Source organism: Salvelinus namaycush, unplaced genomic scaffold, assembly GCF_016432855.1.
Source record: "Salvelinus namaycush isolate Seneca unplaced genomic scaffold, SaNama_1.0 Scaffold1243, whole genome shotgun sequence".
In the NCBI taxonomy this organism is placed as follows: domain Eukaryota; kingdom Metazoa; phylum Chordata; class Actinopteri; order Salmoniformes; family Salmonidae; genus Salvelinus; species Salvelinus namaycush.
This window is the reverse complement of record NW_024057946.1, coordinates 1-20,000: the sequence shown is the minus strand read 5'-3', so window position 1 is coordinate 20,000 and position 20,000 is coordinate 1. Positions and strand designations below refer to the sequence as shown.

At 45.7% G+C, this 20,000-nt stretch overlaps 1 protein-coding gene across 1 annotated transcript in view; it reads left to right on the top strand.

Moving 5' to 3' along the window:
- Positions 1–13,355, top strand: part of LOC120036210 (leucine-rich repeat and transmembrane domain-containing protein 2-like) — a 17,647-nt gene extending 4,292 nt beyond the window's left edge. The window contains exons 2-3 of the mRNA XM_038982691.1: positions 7,271–7,867; positions 12,868–13,355. Of these exons, the coding sequence (XP_038838619.1) occupies positions 7,271–7,867; positions 12,868–13,355 (1,085 nt within the window). The remainder of the gene's footprint in view (positions 1–7,270; positions 7,868–12,867) is intronic.
- Positions 13,356–20,000: the final 6,645 nt, after the last annotated feature.

The following is a 20,000-nucleotide window of genomic DNA, read 5'->3' as shown; positions in this document are numbered from 1 at the left end:
TGTCCTCTCTCAGTCAGACAACAAACAGACACTTAGCTAATGTCCTCAGTCAGACAACATCACAACAGACACTTAGCTAATGTCCTCTCTCAGTCAGACAACATCACAACAGACACTTAGCTAATGTCGTCTCTCAGTCAGACAACAACCAGACACTTAGCTAATGTCCTCTCTCAGTCAGACAACAAACAGACACTTAGCTAATGTCCTCCCTCAGTCAGACAACAAACAGACACTTAGCTAATGTCCTCTCTCAGTCAGACAACATCCAAACAGACACTTAGCTAATGTCCTCTCTCAATCAGACAACAACCAGACACTTAGCTAATGTCCTCCCTCAGTCAGACAACAAACAGACACTTAGCTAATGTCCTCTCTCAATCAGACAACAAACAGACACTTAGCTAATGTCCTCTCTCAGTCAGACAACAATCAGACAGACACTTAGCTAATGTCCTCCCTCAGTCAGACAACAAACAGACAGACACTTAGCTAATGTCCTCTCTCAGTCAGACAACAACCAACCAGACACTTAGCTAATGTCCTCTCTCAATCAGACAACAACCAAACACTTAGCTAATGTCCTCTCTCAGTCAGACAACAACCAGACACTTAGCTAATGTCCTCTCTCTGTCAGACAACAAACAGACACTTAGCTAATGTCCTCTCTCAGTCAGACAACAAACAGACACTTAGCTAATGTCCTCTCTCAGTCAGACAACAAACAGACACTTAGCTAATGTCCTCTCTCAGTCAGACAACAAACAGACACTTAGCTAATGTCCTCTCAGTCAGACAACATCAAAACAGACACTTAGCTAATGTCCTCTCAGTCAGACAACATCAAAACAGATACTTAGCTAATGTCCTCTCTCAATCAGACAACAAACAGACACTTAGCTAATGTCCTCTCTCAGTCAGACAACAACCAGACAGACACTTAGCTAATGTCCTCTCTCAATCAGACAACAAACAGACACTTAGCTAATGTCCTCTCTCAGTCAGACAACATCAAAACAGACACTTAGCTAATGTCCTCAGTCAGACAACAAACAGACACTTAGCTAATGTCCTCCCTCAGTCAGACAACAAACAGACACTTAGCTAATGTCCTCTCTCAGTCAGACAACAACCAAACAGACACTTAGCTAATGTCCTCTCTCAGTCAGACAACAAACAGACACTTAGCTAATGTCCTCTCTCAGTCAGACAACAAACAGACACTTAGCTAATGTCCTCTCAGTCAGACATCATCAAAACAGACACTTAGCTAATGTCCTCTCTCAGTCAGACAACATCAAAACAGACACTTAGCTAATGTCCTCTCTCAGTCAGACAATAAACAGACACTTAGCTAATGTCCTCTCTCAGTCAGACAACAAACAGACACTTAGCTAATGTCCTCTCTCAGTCAGACAACATCAAAACAGACACTTAGTTAATGTCCTCTCTCAGTCAGACAACATCAAAACAGACACTTAGCTAATGTCCTCTCTCAGTCAGACAATAAACAGACACTTAGCTAATGTCCTCTCTCAGTCAGACAACAACCAGAACTTTAGCTAATGTCCTCTCTCAGTCAGACAACAATCAGACAGACACTTAGCTAATGTCCTCTCTCAGTCAGACAACAACCAACCAGACACTTAGCTAATGTCCTCCCTCAGTCAGACAACAATCAGACAGACACTAGCTAATGTCCTCTCTCAGTCAGACAACAACCAGACACTTAGCTAATGTCCTCTCTCAGTCAGACAACAACCAACCAGACACTTAGCTAATGTCCTCTCTCTGTCAGACAACAAACAGACACTTAGCTAATGTCCTCTCTCAGTCAGACAACAAACAGACACTTAGCTAATGTCCTCTCTCAGACAACATCACAACAGACACTTAGCTAATGTCCTCTCAGTCAGACAACATCACAACAGACACTTAGCTAATGTCCTCTCTCAATCAGACAACAACCAGACACTTAGCTAATGTCCTCTCTCAGTAAGACAACAAACAGACACTTAGCTAATGTCCTCTCTCAGTAAGACAACAAACAGACACTTAGCTAATGTCCTCTCTCAGTCAGACAACAAACAGACACTTAGCTAATGTCCTCTCTCAGTCAGACAACAACCAGACACTTAGCTAATGTCCTCTCAGTCAGACAACAACCAAACAGACACTTAGCAAATGTCCTCTCTCAGTCAGACAACAAACAGACACTTAGCTAATGTCCTCAGTCAGACAACATCACAACAGACACTTAGCTAATGTCCTCTCTCAGTCAGACAACAAACAGACACTTAGCTAATGTCCTCTCAGTCAGACAACAACCAAACAGACACTTAGCTAATGTCCTCTCAGTCAGACAACAACAGACACTTAGCTAATGTCCTCTCAGTCAGACAACATCACAACAGACACTTAGCTAATGTCCTCTCAGTCAGACAACATCACAACAGACACTTAGCTAATGTCCTCTCTCAGTCAGACAACAAACCGACACTTAGCTAATGTCCTCTCTCAATCAGACAACAAACAGACACTTAGCTAATGTCCTCTCAGTCAGACAACAAACAGACACTTAGCTAATGTCCTCAGTCAGACAACAACCAAACACTTAGCGAATGTCCTCTCTCAGTCAGACAACAAACAGACACTTAGCTAATGTCCTCTCTCAGTCAGACAACAAACAGACACTTAGCTAATGTCCTCTCTCAGTCAGACAACAAACAGACACTTAGCTAATATCCTCAGTCAGACAACATCACAACAGACACTTAGCCAATGTCCTCTCAGTCAGACAACATCACAACAGATACTTAGCTAATGTCCTCTCAGTCAGACAACAAACCGACACTTAGCTAATGTCCTCTCTCAATCAGACAACAAACCGACACTTAGCTAATGTCCTCTCTCAGTCAGACAATAAACAGACACTTAGTTAATGTCCTCTCTCAATCAGACAACAAACCGACACTTAGCTAATGTCCTCTCTCAGTCAGACAACAATCAGACAGACACTTAGCTAATGTCCTCTCTCAATCAGACAACAAACCGACACTTAGCTAATGTCCTCTCAGTCAGACAACAAACCGACACTTAGCTAATGTCCTCTCTCAATCAGACAACAAACCGACACTTAGCTAATGTCCTCTCAGTCAGACAACAAACAGACACTTAGCTAATGTCCTCTCTCAGTCAGACAACAACCAGACACTTAGCTAATGTCCTCTCTCAGTCAGACAACAACCAACCAGACACTTAGCTAATGTCCTCTCTCAATCAGACAACAACCAGATACTTAGCTAATGTCCTCTCTCAGTCAGACACCATCAAAACAGACACTTAGCTTATGTCCTCTCTGTCAGACAACATCAAAACAGACACTTAGCTAATGTCCTCAGTCAGACAACAACCAAACAGTAGAAGATAATGGTTCAGCCAAGATAAACCATCTATTCTAACCAAAGACTGATTCTCTTTTTGAACTTGATAGTGATTCACTCTGTGTTGTCAGTTATGTGGTGTCATTTTGTTTGCTGGTGATGTTTAGACAAAGGGTGACCCCCCCCCCCCCCCCCCCATATGTGTTGTCCTTCTCCAGCCCTGTCCTGTCGGTCTCACTAGGCCAGCCAACAACCAAGACAAATACCTAAGGGTTCAGCCAAGCCGTCTATCTACCCAAAGAATAAGGATATTTTTTTTAGCTTCAGTTGATGGGGAATGAAAACATAGTGACACTGTTTCATTCATACATAGACATTACTTTATGGTCATGTGGGTCTCTCTCTAACCCTGTATCTTTATGGTCATGTGGTTCTCTCTCTAACCCTGTATCTTTATGGTCATGTGGGTCTCTCTCTAACCCTGTATCTTTATGGTCATGTGGGTCTCTCTCTAACCCTGTATCTTTATGGTCATGTGGGTCTCTCTCTAACCCTGTATCTCTCTCTGACCCTGTATCTTTATGGTCATGTGGTTCTCTCTCTCTAACCCTGTATCTTTATGGTCATGTGGGTCTCTCTCTCTAACCCTGTATCTTTATGGTCATGTGGGTCTCTCTCTAACCCTGTATCTTTATGGTCATGTGGGTCTCTCTCTCTGACCCTGTATCTTTATGGTCATGTGGGTCTCTCTCTAACCCTGTATCTTTATGGTCATGTGGGTCTCTCTCTAACCCTGTATCTTTATGGTCATGTGGGTCTCTCTCTAACCCTGTATCTTTATGGTCATGTGGGTCTCTCTCTAACCCTGTATCTTTATGGTCATGTGGGTCTCTCTCTAAACCCTGTATCTTTATGGTCATGTGGGTCTCTCTCTAACCCTGTATCTTTATGGTCATGTGGGTCTCTCTCTAACCCTGTATCTTTATGGTCATGTGGGTCTCTCTCTAACCCTGTATCTTTATGGTCATGTGGGTCTCTCTCTCTAACCCTGTATCTTTATGGTCATGTGGTTCTCTCTCTAACCCTGTATCTTTATGGTCATGTGGTTCTCTCTCTAACCCTGTATCTTTATGGTCATGTGGGTCTCTCTCTCTAACCCTGTATCTTTATGGTCATGTGGGTCTCTCTCTAAACCCTGTATCTTTATGGTCATGTGGGTCTCTCTCTAACCCTGTATCTTTATGGTCATGTGGGTCTCTCTCTAACCCTGTATCTTTATGGTCATGTGGGTCTCTCTCTAACCCTGTATCTTTATGGTCATGTGGGTCTCTCTCTCTAACCCTGTATCTTTATGGTCATGTGGTTCTCTCTCTAACCCTGTATCTTTATGGTCATGTGGTTCTCTCTCTAACCCTGTATCTTTATGGTCATGTGGGTCTCTCTCTAACCCTGTATCTTTATGGTCATGTGGTTCTCTCTCTAACCCTGTATCTTTATGGTCATGTGGTTCTCTCTCTAACCCTGTATCTTTATGGTCATGTGGTTCTCTCTCTAACCCTGTATCTTTATGGTCATGTGGTTCTCTCTCTAACCCTGTATCTTTATGGTCATGTGGGTCTCTCTCTAACCCTGTATCTTTATGGTCATGTGGTTCTCTCTCTAACCCTGTATCTTTATGGTCATGTGGGTCTCTCTCTCTAACCCTGTATCTTTATGGTCATGTGGGTCTCTCTCTCTGACCCTGTATCTTTATGGTCATGTAGTTCTCTCTCTGACCCTGTATCTTTATGGTCATGTAGTTCTCTCTAACCCTGTATCTTTATGGTCATGTAGTTCTCTCTCTAACCCTGTATCTTTATGGTCATGTGGTTCTCTCTCTCTAACCCTGTATCTTTATGGTCATGTGGGTCTCTCTCTAACCCTGTATCTTTATGGTCATGTAGTTCTCTCTAACCCTGTATCTTTATGGTCATGTAGTTCTCTCTCTAACCCTGTATCTTTATGGTCATGTGGTTCTCTCTCTCTAACCCTGTATCTTTATGGTCATGTGGTTCTCTCTCTAACCCTGTATCTTTATGGTCATGTGGGTCTCTCTCTCTAACCCTGTATCTTTATGGTCATGTGGTTCTCTCTCTAACCCTGTATCTTTATGGTCATGTAGTTCTCTCTCTGACCCTGTATCTTTATGGTCATGTAGTTCTCTCTAACCCTGTATCTTTATGGTCATGTGGTTCTCTCTCTCTGACCCTGTATCTTTATTGTCATGTGGGTCTCTCTCTAACCCTGTATCTTTATGGTCATGTGGGTCTCTCTCTAACCCTGTATCTTTATGGTCATGTGGTTCTCTCTCTCTAACCCTGTATCTTTATGGTCATGTGGTTCTCTCTCTCTAACCCTGTATCTTTATGGTCATGTGGTTCTCTCTCTCTAACCCTGTATCTTTATGGTCATGTGGTTCTCTCTCTCTAACTCTGTATCTTTATGGTCATGTGGTTCTCTCTCTCTCTAACCCTGTATCTTTATGGTCATGTGGGTCTCTCTCTAACCCTGTATCTTTATGGTCATGTGGTTCTCTCTCTAACCCTGTATCTTTATGGTCATGTGGTTCTCTCTCTAACCCTGTATCTTTATGGTCATGTGGTTCTCTCTCTAACCCTGTATCTTTATGGTCATGTGGGTCTCTCTCTAACCCTGTATCTTTATGGTCATGTGGTTCTCTCTCTCTAACCCTGTATCTTTATGGTCATGTGGTTCTCTCTCTGACCCTGTATCTTTATGGTCATGTGGGTCTCTCTCTAACCCTGTATCTTTATGGTCATGTGGTTCTCTCTCTCTAACCCTGTATCTTTATGGTCATGTGGGTCTCTCTCTAACCCTGTATCTTTATCGTCATGTGGTTCTCTCTCTAACCCTGTATCTTTATGGTCATGTGGGTCTCTCTCTCTAACCCTGTATCTTTATGGTCATGTGGTTCTCTCTCTCTAACCCTGTATCTTTATGGTCATGTGGTTCTCTCTCTAACCCTGTATCTTTATGGTCATGTGGGTCTCTCTCTGACCCTGTATCTTTATGGTCATGTGGTTCTCTCTCTCTAACCCTGTATCTTTATGGTCATGTGGTTCTCTCTCTCTAACCCTGTATCTTTATGGTCATGTGGTTCTCTCTCTCTAACCCTGTATCTTTATGGTCATGTGGTTCTCTCTCTAACCCTGTATCTTTATGGTCATGTGGGTCTCTCTCTAACCCTGTATCTTTATGGTCATGTGGGTCTCTCTCTAACCCTGTATCTTTATGGTCATGTGGTTCTCTCTCTCTAACCCTGTATCTTTATGGTCATGTGGGTCTCTCTCTCTCTAACCCTGTATCTTTATGGTTATGTGGTTCTCTCTCTAACCCTGTATCTTTATGGTCATGTGGGTCTCTCTCTCTCTAACCCTGTATCTTTATGGTCATGTGGTTCTCTCTCTAACCCTGTATCTTTATGGTCATGTGGGTCTCTCTTTCTCTAACCCTGTATCTTTATGGTCATGTGGTTCTCTCTCTAACCCTGTATCTTTATGGTCATGTGGGTCTCTCTCTAACCCTGTATCTTTATGGTCATGTGGTTCTCTCTCTAACCCTGTATCTTTATGGTCATGTGGTTCTCTCTCTAACCCTGTATCTTTATGGTCATGTGGTTCTCTCTCTCTAACCCTGTATCTTTATGGTCATGTGGTTCTCTCTCTAACCCTGTATCTTTATGGTCATGTGGGTCTCTCTCTAACCCTGTATATTTGTCTCTGTCCCTCTCTCTATTCAGTTGCGCTCTGCAATGTACAATCATTTCACAGGGAGATTGGTTTCTGCCTTATTGACCTCTGACCCTTTCTCTCTCCGTCTGTCTCCAGTTCTGCTGTGTCTCCTGTGTGTCCTGTCTTCCCTGGTGGATCTAACCACCGCCTGTCCTCCGACCTGCCTCTGCAACGCCACCGACGTAGACTGCAGCGGGCGTGGCCTGCTCTCCATGCCCGCCCTCACCCATCTCCCCGTCACCGTCCGCACCCTCCTGCTGCCCAACAACCACCTCTCCTCCCTGGGCCCAGGGTCCTTCGCTAACCTCACCTCCCTGGAGCGACTGGATCTCTCCAACAACTACCTGGATGATCTACCCCCAGCGCTCTTCAAGGACCTGGGGAATCTATCAGATCTGACCCTCCACAACAACAGTCTCAGGGCCTTGGATAAGGATCTCTTCCAGGGGCTGGTGGGGCTGAGGAAGCTAGATGTCTCCCTCAACGGGCTGTCTGATATCCCCCTGGGTCTGCTGGATGAGCTGCCGGGGCTGATGTGGCTCTCCGTGGCTGGGAACAGGCTCCATGCCCTGGACAGAGCAGCCTTCGAGCCCCTGGCTAACCTCCAGTATCTTCAGCTAGGGGCTAACCCCTGGGAGTGTGACTGCAACCTGAGGGACTTCAAGCACTGGATGGAGTGGCTGCTGTACAGAGGTGAGCGACTGAACGGTTGGTTTTGGGTCAGGGTCAGGGTCAGGGTTGGTTTTGGGTCAGGGTCAGGGTTGGTTTTGGGTCAGGGTCAGGGTTGGTTTTGGGTCAGGGTCAGGGTTGGTTTTGGGTCAGGGTCAGGGTTGGGTCAGGGTCAGGGTCAGGGTTGGTTTTGGGTCAGGGTTGGTTTTGGGTCAGGGTCAGGGTCAGAGTTGGTTTTGGGTCAGGTTCAGTGTTGGTTTTGGGTCAGGGTCAGGGTCAGGGTTGGGTCAGGGTTGGGTCAGGGTTGGGTCAGGGTTGGGTCAGGGTCAGGGTTGGTTTTGGGTCAGGGTTTGGGAAGGACGGAGGGTGAGAGGGTGGATGGGTCTCCTGTATGTTTAGAATGACTTCCTGTAAATTATACAGTCTTTACTTTACTGCACTCAAGTCGACTCTTCTACACTCTACTAACTACTTACTGCTAAGCAGTCCTTTGGGAATCCACCCGTGTATTTATATATATACTCTACCCCAGTTGGGAGTTGGTTTGGTGGGGTAGATTTAGAGGAGAGTCACAGATTTTACAGGCCTATGGCAATGTCAGGGAAACTCCTCTCTTGGAGTTGTCTATACATGTCTAGCTCGGTGACCTCATTGCTGCCATCCCTGCATTTCTGTTACATGCCTCCTAGTACTTTCAATGTGTCTTCATTGCACATTTATACATCCCACTTAATGACACACATTGTACTTAATTGTTTCACTTGTACATTTGTTGTACTCTTTTATTTGCACTTCTGGTCAGATGCTAAGTGCATTTCGTTGTACTTGTACTTGTTCAATGACAATAAAGTTGAATCTAATCTAATATTCTAGCCAAAGTGATCTCCTTCTGTTGTGGCATTGTAACAGCCAGGTACCGTCCTAACAGCCAGGTACCGTCCTAACAGCCAGGTACCGTCCTAACAGCCAGGTACCGTCCTAACAGACAGGAACCGTCCTAACAGCCAGGTACCGTCCTAACAGCCAGGTACCGTCCTAACAGACAGGAACCGTCCTAACAGCCAGGTACCGTCCTAACAGCCAGGTACCGTCCTAACAGCCAGGAACCGTCCTAACAGCCAGGTACCGACCTAACAGCCATGTACCGTCCTAACAGACAGGTACCGTCCTAACAGACATGTACCGTCCTAACAGCCAGCTACCGTCCTAACAGCCAGGTACCGTCCTAACAGATAGGAACCGTCCTAACAGCCAGGTACCGTCCTAACACACAGGTACCGTCCTAACAGCCAGGAACAGTCCTAACAGCCAGGTACCGTCCTAACACACAGGTACCGTCCTAACAGCCAGGAACAGTCCTAACAGCCAGGTACCGTCCTAACAGCCAGGTACCGTCCTAACAGCCAGGTACCGTCCTAACAGCCAGGTACCGTCCTAACACACAGGTACCGTCCTAACAGCCAGGAACAGTCCTAACAGCCAGGTACCGTCCTAACACACAGGTACCGTCCTAACAGCCAGGAACAGTCCTAACAGCCAGGTACCGTCCTAACAGCCAGGTACCGTCCTAACAGCCAGGTACCGTCCTAACAGACAGGTACCGTCCTAACAGACATGTACCGTCCTAACAGCCAGCTACCGTCCTAACAGCCAGGTACCGTCCTAACAGATAGGAACCGTCCTAACACACAGGAACCGTCCTAACAGCCAGGAACAGTCCTAACAGCCAGGAACAGTCTTAAGAGCCAGGAACAGTCTTAAGAGCCAGGAACAGTCTTAAGAGCCAGGAACAGTCTTAAGAGCGAGGAATAGTCCTAACAGCCAGGAACAGTCTTAACAGCCATGTGCCGTCCTAACAGCCAGGTACCGTCCTAACAGCCAGGAACAGTCTTAACAGCCAGGTCCTGTCCTAACAGCCAGGTCCTGTCCTAACAGCCAGGTACCGCCCTAACAGCCATGTACCGTCCTAACAGCCAGCTACCGTCCTAACAGCCAGGTACCGTCCTAACAGATAGGAACCGTCCTAACAGCCAGGTACCGTCCTAACACACAGGTACCGTCCTAACAGCCAGGAACAGTCCTAACAGCCAGGTACCGTCCTAACACACAGGTACCGTCCTAACAGCCAGGAACAGTCCTAACAGCCAGGTACCATCCTAACAGCCAGGTACCGTCCTAACAGCCATGTACCGTCCTAACAGCCATGTACCGTCCTAACAGACAGGTACCGTCCTAACAGACATGTACCGTCCTAACAGCCAGCTACCGTCCTAACAGCCAGGTACCGTCCTAACAGATAGGAACCGTCCTAACACACAGGTACCGTCCTAACAGCCAGGAACAGTCCTAACAGCCAGGTACCGTCCTAACAGCCAGGAACAGTCGTAAGAGCCAGGAACAGTCTTAAGAGCCAGGAACAGTCTTAAGAGCCAGGAACAGTCTTAAGAGCCAGGAACAGTCTTAAGAGCAAGGAACAGTCCTAACAGCCAGGAACAGTCTTAACAGCCATGTACCGCCCTAACAGCCAGGTACCGTCCTAACAGCCAGGCACCGTCCTAACAGCCAGGAACAGTCTTAACAGCCAGGAACCGTCCGAACAGCAGCCGTAGCTTTTAGCCCTCATAATTTTCTCTCTGTAGAATAGAACCATGTCCTGACCCATCGTTACATACAAACCTACCAGCTCTGAGACTTACATCCTCGTCTCGGACAGTGAAAACCTACCATCTCTGAGACTTACATCCCCGTCTCGGACAGTGAAAACCTACCAGCTCTGAGACTTACATCCCCGTCTCGGACAGTGAAGACCTACCAGCTCTGAGACTTACATCACCGTCTCGGACAGTGAAGACCTACCAGCTCTGAGACTTACATCCCCGTCTCGGACAGTGAAAACCTACCAGCTCTGAGACTTACATCCCCGTCTCGGACAGTGAAATCCTACCAGCTCTGAGACTTACATCACCGTCTCGGACAGTGAAAACCTACCAGCTCTGAGACTTACATCCCCGTCTCGGACAGTGAAAACCTACCAGCTCTGAGACTTACATCCCCGTCTCGGACAGTGAAGACCTACCAGCTCTGAGACTTACATCCCCGTCTCGGACAGTGAAAACCTACCAGCTCTGAGACTTCTCGGCTTCTCGGCTTCTCGCCCGGGGAGAATTTACTCCACACTCTTACAAGGGAATACCATAAATTGACAGCTAGATAAACTAAATGGTTGAAAAATAAAGCTGACACTTCCAGTAGTAAACTGTCAGAAGGACCGGAGCATCCCTCTTCAGTATTTATGAGGCCATTTAAAGTAACGGAGAGAGAGTGTAGGCAAGTCCGTGTGTGTTTGAGGTGACGAAGTGAGAGCGCAGGCAGGTCCATGTATGTATGTATGTATGTATGTATGTGTGTATGTGTGTATGTGTGTATGTGTGTGTGTGTGTGTGTGTGTGTGTGTGTGTGTGTGTGTGTGTGTGTGTGTGTGTGTGTGTGTGTGTGTGTTTGAGGTGACGAAGTGAGAGAGCATGGTCCGTGTTTTCACCCATGTTCCTGATACCCATCTGCCCCCACATCACATCCGGGAGAGGAGAGGGGGAGAGGGAGAGCATATACCCAGAGACAGGCCTCAGACTGGGGCTCTTCCCCCCACTGAATCCCCTCTATTCCTGGAGCTTCTGTTAGTACCCTTCCTTTAGAAGGAGTAGCTGGGGCCAAGTCATCTGTTTCAACCACAGTTTGAGTGGGCGTGTTTGTTGGTAAATAAAATGGTTCCGTTGCAAGACGTTCATCCCTGACACATGTTGAGACAAACGCGGCATGTGATCACCCTCCCTCCCTCCCTCCCTCCCTCCCTCCCTCCCTCCCTCCCTCCCTCCCTCCCTCCCTCCCTCCCTCCCGTAGGGACAACAAATGAGTCACCTAATCCTTATGTTGACTGACACACACACCCCCTCACACACAAAGCTAGATCTTCCCCTGAGGCACGTCCACACCCTGGTCCAGACACTCGCTGTAGCTATGATGTCATCTCATCAATTATCCAAGGGCTTTAGTTGAGGCCATCTCCGATTCAACATGGAAAGTCTGACATATTAGAGGGCTTCATCGATCCTGTCAGACAGTTATACAGCCAGCAGACCTTGAGTGTCAGTCAGACAGAGAGCAGTCACTGTAGAGTGGAGTGGAATTGTTGCATGCTAGCTGTGACCTTCCCTTGGTTCCACCATACACCCCCCATGGCTCCACAATGGCTGCCAGTTGCCATTTATTTGTATTCATTCTGATGAAACTGCAGACTTGTTTACTTACCAGGAGGATGATGACTGGTGTGTGGTGGTAATTCTCTCTCTCTCACTCTCTCTGTCTCAATGTCTCTCTCTGTCACTCTGTCTCTCTCAGTCTCTCTCTGTCACTCTCTGTCACTCTCTGTCACACTGTCTCTCTTTGTCACTCTGTCTCTCTCTGTCACTCTGTCTCTCTTTGTCACTCTGTCTCTCTCTGTCACTCTGTCTCTCTCTGTCACTCTCTCTCTATCACTCTGTCTCTCTCTGTCACTCTGTCTCTCTCTGTCTCTCTCTCTCTCTGAATACCATCTGATGCTTTTACTCTGAATAACATTTTATTTTTCTCTCTCCCCTTCTCTCTGTCCTCTATCCCCCCTCTCCCCTCTCTCTCCCCTTCTCTCCCCTTCTCTCTGTCCTCTATCCCCCCTCTCCCCTCTCTCTCCCCTTCTCTCCCCTTCTCTCTGTCCTCTACCCCCCCTCTCCCCTCTCTCTGTCTCTCTCTCTCTCTCTCCCCTTCTCTCCCCTTCTCTCTGTCCTCTATCCCCCCTCTCCCCTCTCTCTCTCTCTCTCCCCTTCTCTCCCCTTCTCTCTGTCCTCTACCCCCCCTCTCCCCTCTCTCTCTCTCTCCCCTTCTCTCCCCTTCTCTCTGTCCTCTATCCCCCCTCTCCCCTTTCTCTCTCCTTCATCCCCCCTCTCTCCTCTCTCTCTCCCTCATCCCCCGCTCCCCTCTTTCTCTCCCTCCAGGTGGTAAGGTAGATGGGGTGGAGTGTACCCTCCCTAAGGACCTGCGAGGGCGGGACATCCGTGGCGTTCCAGTGGAGATGTTCAACTACTGCCTCCAACTGGATGACGAGAACAGAGGAGGAGGGGGGACGAGGAGCGGAGGAAAAGAAGGCTCGTCCCCGCCCTGCGGCCGAACTACCGGCTCCGGAGGCACCGGAGGAGCCCCCACATCCGAAGTCCCCGCTGCGGGCGACCTGGTGCCCGTCCCGGACTGTGTGCGGCGGCGCTACCAGCCGGTGAGCGTGCGCAGGGCCATCGGGACGGTGGTGATAGCCGGGGTGGTGTGTGGCATCGTGTGTATCATGATGGTGGGGGCAGCAGCCTACGGATGTATCTATGCCTCGCTCATGGCCAAGTATCAACGAGAGCTGAAGAAGAGGCAGCCGCTGATGGGAGACGGGGAGGGTGACGCAGACCCTGAGGACAAGCAGATCTCCTCTGTGGCATAGAGGGGTCAGGGGTTGGAGGTCAGGGGTCAGGGTTGAAAGGGCTGTATTCCTCCTCTCCCTCCTTTTCTTCTCTCTGGATGCTGTCCTACTGAGCCGCTTCTCCTCCTCCTCCTTCTCCTCCTCCTCCTCTCCCCCTGAAACTAATCAGCTCCTGCTACTGACTTCTCTATCTCCACCAAACGACGATCACAATGGGTCCTCTCCTCCATTCTGAACCCTGTTCTCATTCTGAGATGAGACAGACATGAACGTGTCAGACCACTAGACAACCGTCTGATAGGGTGATCAACAAACTCTGAACCTTCAATGACCCTTCTCTATCCCTCAGCCCTCAAACCCCACAGTCCCGCAGAAACAAGAACTGGGTCTGGTTTGGTCTGGACTGGTCTGATTTGTCATGGTCTGGTCTGGTCTGGCAGGACATGGTGGAGGGATGGCCTGATTCTCTCTGTCCTCTCCCTCCTGTCGTTCTCTGAGATGGAGGGATGGCCTGGTTCTCTCTGTCCTCTCCCTCCTGTTGTTCTCTGAGATGGAGGGATGGCCTGGTTCTCTCTGTCCTCTCCCTCCTGTTGTTCTCTGAGATGGAGGGATGGCCTGATTCTCTCTGTCCTCTCCCTCCTGTTGTTCTCTGAGATGGAGGGATGGCCTGGTTCTCTCTGTCCTCTCCCTCCTGTTGTTCTCTGAGATGGAGGGATGGCCTGATTCTCTCTGTCCTCTCCCTCCTGTCGTTCTCTGAGATGGAGGGATGGCCTGATTCTCTCTGTCCTCTCCCTCCTGTCGTTCTCTGAGATGGAGGGATGGCCTGGTTCTCTCTGTCCTCTCCCTCCTGTCGTTCTCTGAGATGGAGGGATGGCCAGACGCTCAGAGGGATATTAAAAAAACAAGGGATTAAAAGATGCTGCTATTGTCTTTTATCCCTCCCTCCCTTTCATCCCTCCATCCCTCTGTTCCCACCTGCTGTAAGAGTACACAACCGTTGTGGGGACTTTTCCTCTTCCCTCCTCCTCCTCCCTCCCTCCCTTTCATCCCTCTGTTCCCACCTTCTGGAGGAACACACAACCACTGTGGGGACCTCTCTCCTCTCTTCCCTCTCTGTGTAATCTCCATGGATGGACATCAACCTCTCCTACTAACTAGCAGGATCTTCCCCCAGCCCTGAATTGTCTGGACAAACAAAGCGTATATGATTCTATACTGCTCTATGGTTTAGATGATTTAATATGACCTCTGTTACATGCAGTGACCCAACTCCTGGTTGTTGATAAACATTCATTTGGTCCCGTGTCAGTTTTTAATTTGGTTTTGTTGGTTTTGTTTGGGTGATAACCTGATATCCTGTAACGTTTTAGAGCTGGTTAGATTTGCTCTGACAAAACCCTACCGGTATACAGTCTTGCTAGCGATGTTGGTAACTAAAAGGTAGCTACTAACTGAATCCAGTTGTGTTGTTGTTAAATGGGTAATAACCCACGTACAGTACCACAGTTCTCTGTGAAGTGGAATGAGACGCCGGAATACTACCCAGGATTCCATAGTAGCTTGGGAGGCGTGTCTTGATAACAGATCTTAATATGATGGTAGATAAACAGGCGGATAGTGATGAAAGAGAACTAGAGACATATCAAATGGGATGAAATGGGATGAAATGGGATGTATGGGATGAAATGGGATGTATGGGATGTATGGGGATGTATGGGATGAAATGGGATGTATGGGATGTATGGGATGAAATGGGATGTATGGGATGTATGGGATGTATGGGATGTATGGGATGAAATGGGATGTATGGGATGAAATGGGATGTATGGGGATGTATGGGATGTATGGGGATGTATGGGATGAAATGGGATGTATGGGATGTATGGGATGTATGGGATGAAATGGGATGTATGGGATGAAATGGGATGTATGGGGATGTATGGGATGTATGGGGATGTATGGGATGAAATGGGAGGTATGGGATGAAATGGGAGGTATGGGATGAAATGGGATGTATGGGGATGTATGGGATGAAATGGGATGTATGGGGATGTATGGGATGAAATGGAATGTATGGGGATGTATGGGAGGTATGGGATGTATGGGATGAAATGGGATGTATGGGATGAAATGGGAGGTATGGGATGAAATGGGAGGTATGGGATGAAATGGGAGGTATGGGGATGTATGGGAGGTATGGGAAGTATGGGATGAAATGGGAGGTATGGGATGAAATGGGAGGTATGGGATGTATGGGATGTATGGGATGAAATGGGAGGTATGGGATGAAATGGGAGGTATGGGATGAAATGGGAGGTATGGGGATGTATGGGAGGTATGGGATGTATGGGATGAAATGGGAGGTATGGGGATGTATGGGAGGTATGGGATGTATGGGATGAAATGGGAGGTATGGGATGAAATGGGAGGTATGGGATGTATGGGATGTATGGGATGAAATGGGAGGTATGGGATGAAATGGGAGGTATGGGATGAAATGGGAGGTATGGGATGAAATGGGAGGTATGGGATGAAATGGGAGGTATGGGATGTATGGGATGTATGGGATGAAATGGGAGGTATGGGATGAAATGGGAGGTATGGGATGAAATGGGAGGTATGGGATGAAATGGGATGTATGGGATGAAATTGGAGGTATGGGGATGAAATGGGATGTATGGGGATGAAATGGGAGGTATGGGGATGAAATGGGATGTATGGGATGAAATGGGATGCACCCTATTCCCAATGCAGTGCACTACTTTTAGCTAGAGCCCTATGGGGCCATTTGGGACACATGTTAAAAGGAAAGAGGGAATACGAAGAGTCTATAGTTCAGAATGATAAAGTACTTTTCCATATGAAGTCCTTGTTATTTGCTACATTAATCTATGTTTGTTTACTTTGTTTGTAATGTTGCTTACATACTAATTACCGGTATGTGTTCTGTTGTTCCTTTAGCATCATAGCAAAACATGTGATCATGTGACCTAGAGGGACAGGAAGTAGGAAGTAGAATCTGTGTTGAGGGACCAATCATTGATCAGGTTTGCTGTCGCGGTGGTAAAATCATTTGGGTTTGGGCCATAGGGATGTGATAAATCATTTGGGTTTGGGCCATAGAGATGTGATAAATCATTTGGGTTTGGGCCATAGAGATGTGATGAATCATTTGGGTTTGGGCCATAGAGATGTGATAAATCATTTGGGTTTGGGCCATAGGGATGTGATAAATCATTTGGGTTTGGGCCATAGAGATGTGATGAATCATTTGGGTTTGGGCCATAGAGATGTGATAAATCATTTGGGTTTGGGCCATAGGGATGTGATAAATCATTTGGGTTTGGGCCATAGAGATGTGATAAATCATTTGGGTTTGGGCCATAGAGATGTGATAAATCATTTGGGTTTGGGCCATAGAGATGTGATGAATCATTTGGGTTTAGGCCATAGAGATGTGATGAATCATTTGGGTTTGGGCCATAGAGATGTGATAAATCATTTGGGTTTGGGCCATAGGGATGTGATAAATCATTTGGGTTTGGGCCATAGGGATGTGATAAATCATTTGGGTTTGGGCCATAGAGATGTGATAAATCATTTGGGTTTGGGCCATAGAGATGTGATAAATCATTTGGGTTTGGGCCATAGAGATGTGATGAATCATTTGGGTTTAGGCCATAGAGATGTGATGAATCATTTGGGTTTGGGCCATAGAGATGTGATAAATCATTTGGGTTTGGGTCATAGAGATGTGATAAATCAGACAGAGACAGAGACAGAGACAGAGACAGAGACAGAGACAGAGACAGAGACAGAGACAGAGACAGAGAGAGAAGCCCTGATATGGATGGTATGGTTTAAATGGATGATATAAACCTGTGACACACACACACAAAGTAGTCAATCCTGTAAGGAGACAGTTGTGCGTTAAGCCATCATACCTCATGCTGCTCCAACACTATCATACTGTATCTCTCATCCTGCAAGAATCAACTCTCTCTCTGTCTGCTTTCCTCCCTTTTTCTCTCTCTGTTATTATTAGGAAGGGTCATGGTTGATATAATACTAATAGGAATGTATAGGAGCAGTATATTTACATACTCCCTGTCAACATTATAATTACCAAAGGACTAAATCCACAGAAAGCTGAATCCAACACGTGTACGCAGATCTGGGTAGCAACAGTGCCACCCAGAGGTAGAAGAGAGCATAGCACGGTGCACGAAAGGAGCTGGCGTGTGTGAATGAGGAAATATCAAATCATTCTTTGACCTTGAAATAACGTGAGAAAAAGAGAAATTTTATGTGTGACAATATTATATATATATATTTTATATTTTATATATATATATATATATATATATATATATAATTTTCGTCTCTTCTTTCTTCATTCTGAATTAAACGCGAGATTTGATCAGGGTGCTTCAAAAACCTCGCTAGTTTGAACGGTCTCAATGCCTAAGACGTCTGTACGCGCTGTCAGAGTTCCTATATGTTTTGTCGTTAACTCATTACATATCCTAAACAAGTTCTATATAATAGTACATATGTATCAAGTAATATAATACAATGTCTAGACATTTTCTGAACAGTGTCTTCTGAATAAATAAAAAATAGTATTACTGAAATAAGTGGAAAGCATAAGAGCGATGAGTTGCTATAAAACCCTGTCGTCTTTATTGTTGTGTTGATTGTGGTAAATACTATTATAATATGAACTAACTATCCCCGAAGATAAGGATTATGGGTGATGAAATGACCCTGCTGCGTTCCTGTCGGTGCAACTCGTAGTATAATACTGGTTTACACATTCACATAGACTGTTGCAATGCTGTCACTGAGAATCAAGGCTGCGACGCACATGTTTTAGTGTACTACATGTCACATACCAACTGTCAATCAACAAGGGTCATCAACAACAATAAAACACTAACGTTATGTTGAACGCATCCCCAAAGACGGCATGGCTCTAACCTGATCCCAGATCTGTTTGTTCTCTTGTCAACTTAACTTATTGCTGTCATTGTCAAGCCAACCATATTTTAGCGTGACAACGAGTGACAAGTAGTTGGCATGATGGCACCAACAGACTGGTACTCAGGCTGGCACGGCTATGATCTAGTGGTTAATAATCCCTATTAATGTGAATACAGGCCGGCGTCCCAAATAGCAACCTATTCCTTACATAAGGCACTACCTATGACCAGAGTGTGAGCACTAGATAGGGAATAGGGTTGCCATTTGGGACGTAACCCAGGTCTGGGATCTGTTGGTATGGATGAAGCACAATGATGTGGCTGTTGTTTATACTCATGTTGGGAGAAAAAAAGATAGAAAGAGAGAGAAAGAGAGAGAAAGAGAGAGAAAGAGAGAGAGAGAGAGAGAGAGAGAGAGAGAGAGAGAGAGAGAGAGAGAGAGAGAGAGAGAGAGAGAGAGAGAGAGAGAGAGTTGCCCCTTGAAGTGGGCCTGGATGAATCTCCTCTATTCTGCTTTATTATTTAATTTGACCTACCATTCATTTATTCTATATTTTATTATCTATCTATTTATTTACCTATCTGTCGTTTTTTTCTAAGATTGTTATAATGAACCTATAAAGGGATGATACTAAAATGCTTCTTTATTTTTTGCTCAAGATAACAAGCTGTTTGAAATAACATTTGTGGGCTGTGTATAAAAAAAATGTTGAAATGTTAAAAAAAAAATGAATAAAGAATGTATTTCCTTAAGATGTTTTGTCTGGAATAAGAATTTATAGAGCATTTATAACGTCCTCATAAGCATTCATAACGTCCTCATAAGCATTCATAACGTCCTCATAAACATTCATAACGTCCTCATAAGCATTCATAAAGTCCTCATAAGCATTCATAAAGTCCTCATAAACATGAATAAAGTCTCATAAGCATTCATAACGTCCTCATAAGCATCCATAAAGTCTCATAAGCATTCATAACATCCTCATAAGCATTCATAAAGTCCTCAAACATTCACAAAGTCCTCAAACATTCACAAAGTCCTCATAAACATTCATAAAGTCCTCATAAACATTCATAAAGTCCTCATAAACATTCATAAAGTCCTCATAAACATTTATAAAGTCCTCATAAACATTCATAAAGTCCTCATAAACATTCATAAAGTCCTCAATAGCATTTATAAAGTCCTCATAAACATTCATAAAGTCCTCATAAACATTCATAAAGTCCTCATAAACATTCATAAAGTCCTCATAAACATTCATAGAGTCTTCATAAGCCCCAAGCATACACAGTGTCCACAAGATTTATGGCAGCACTGCAAAAGGGACCCATTGGATTTCAGTAGCCAACACTAGTCACAGACCTCAAGGAGCACCCAGTAAACCCTATCCTAAAGATACATACTGCATTAACCCAGTAAACCCTATCCTAAAGATACATACTGCATTAACCCACTAAACCCTATCCTAAAGATACATACTGCATTAACCCACTAAACCCTATCCTAAAGATACATACTGCATTAACCCACTAAACCCTATCCTAAAGATACATACTGCATTAACCCAGTAAACCCTATCCTAAAGATACATACTGCATTAACCCAGTAAACCCTATCCTAAAGATACATACTGCATTAACCCAGTAAACCCTATCCTAAAGATACATACTGCATTAA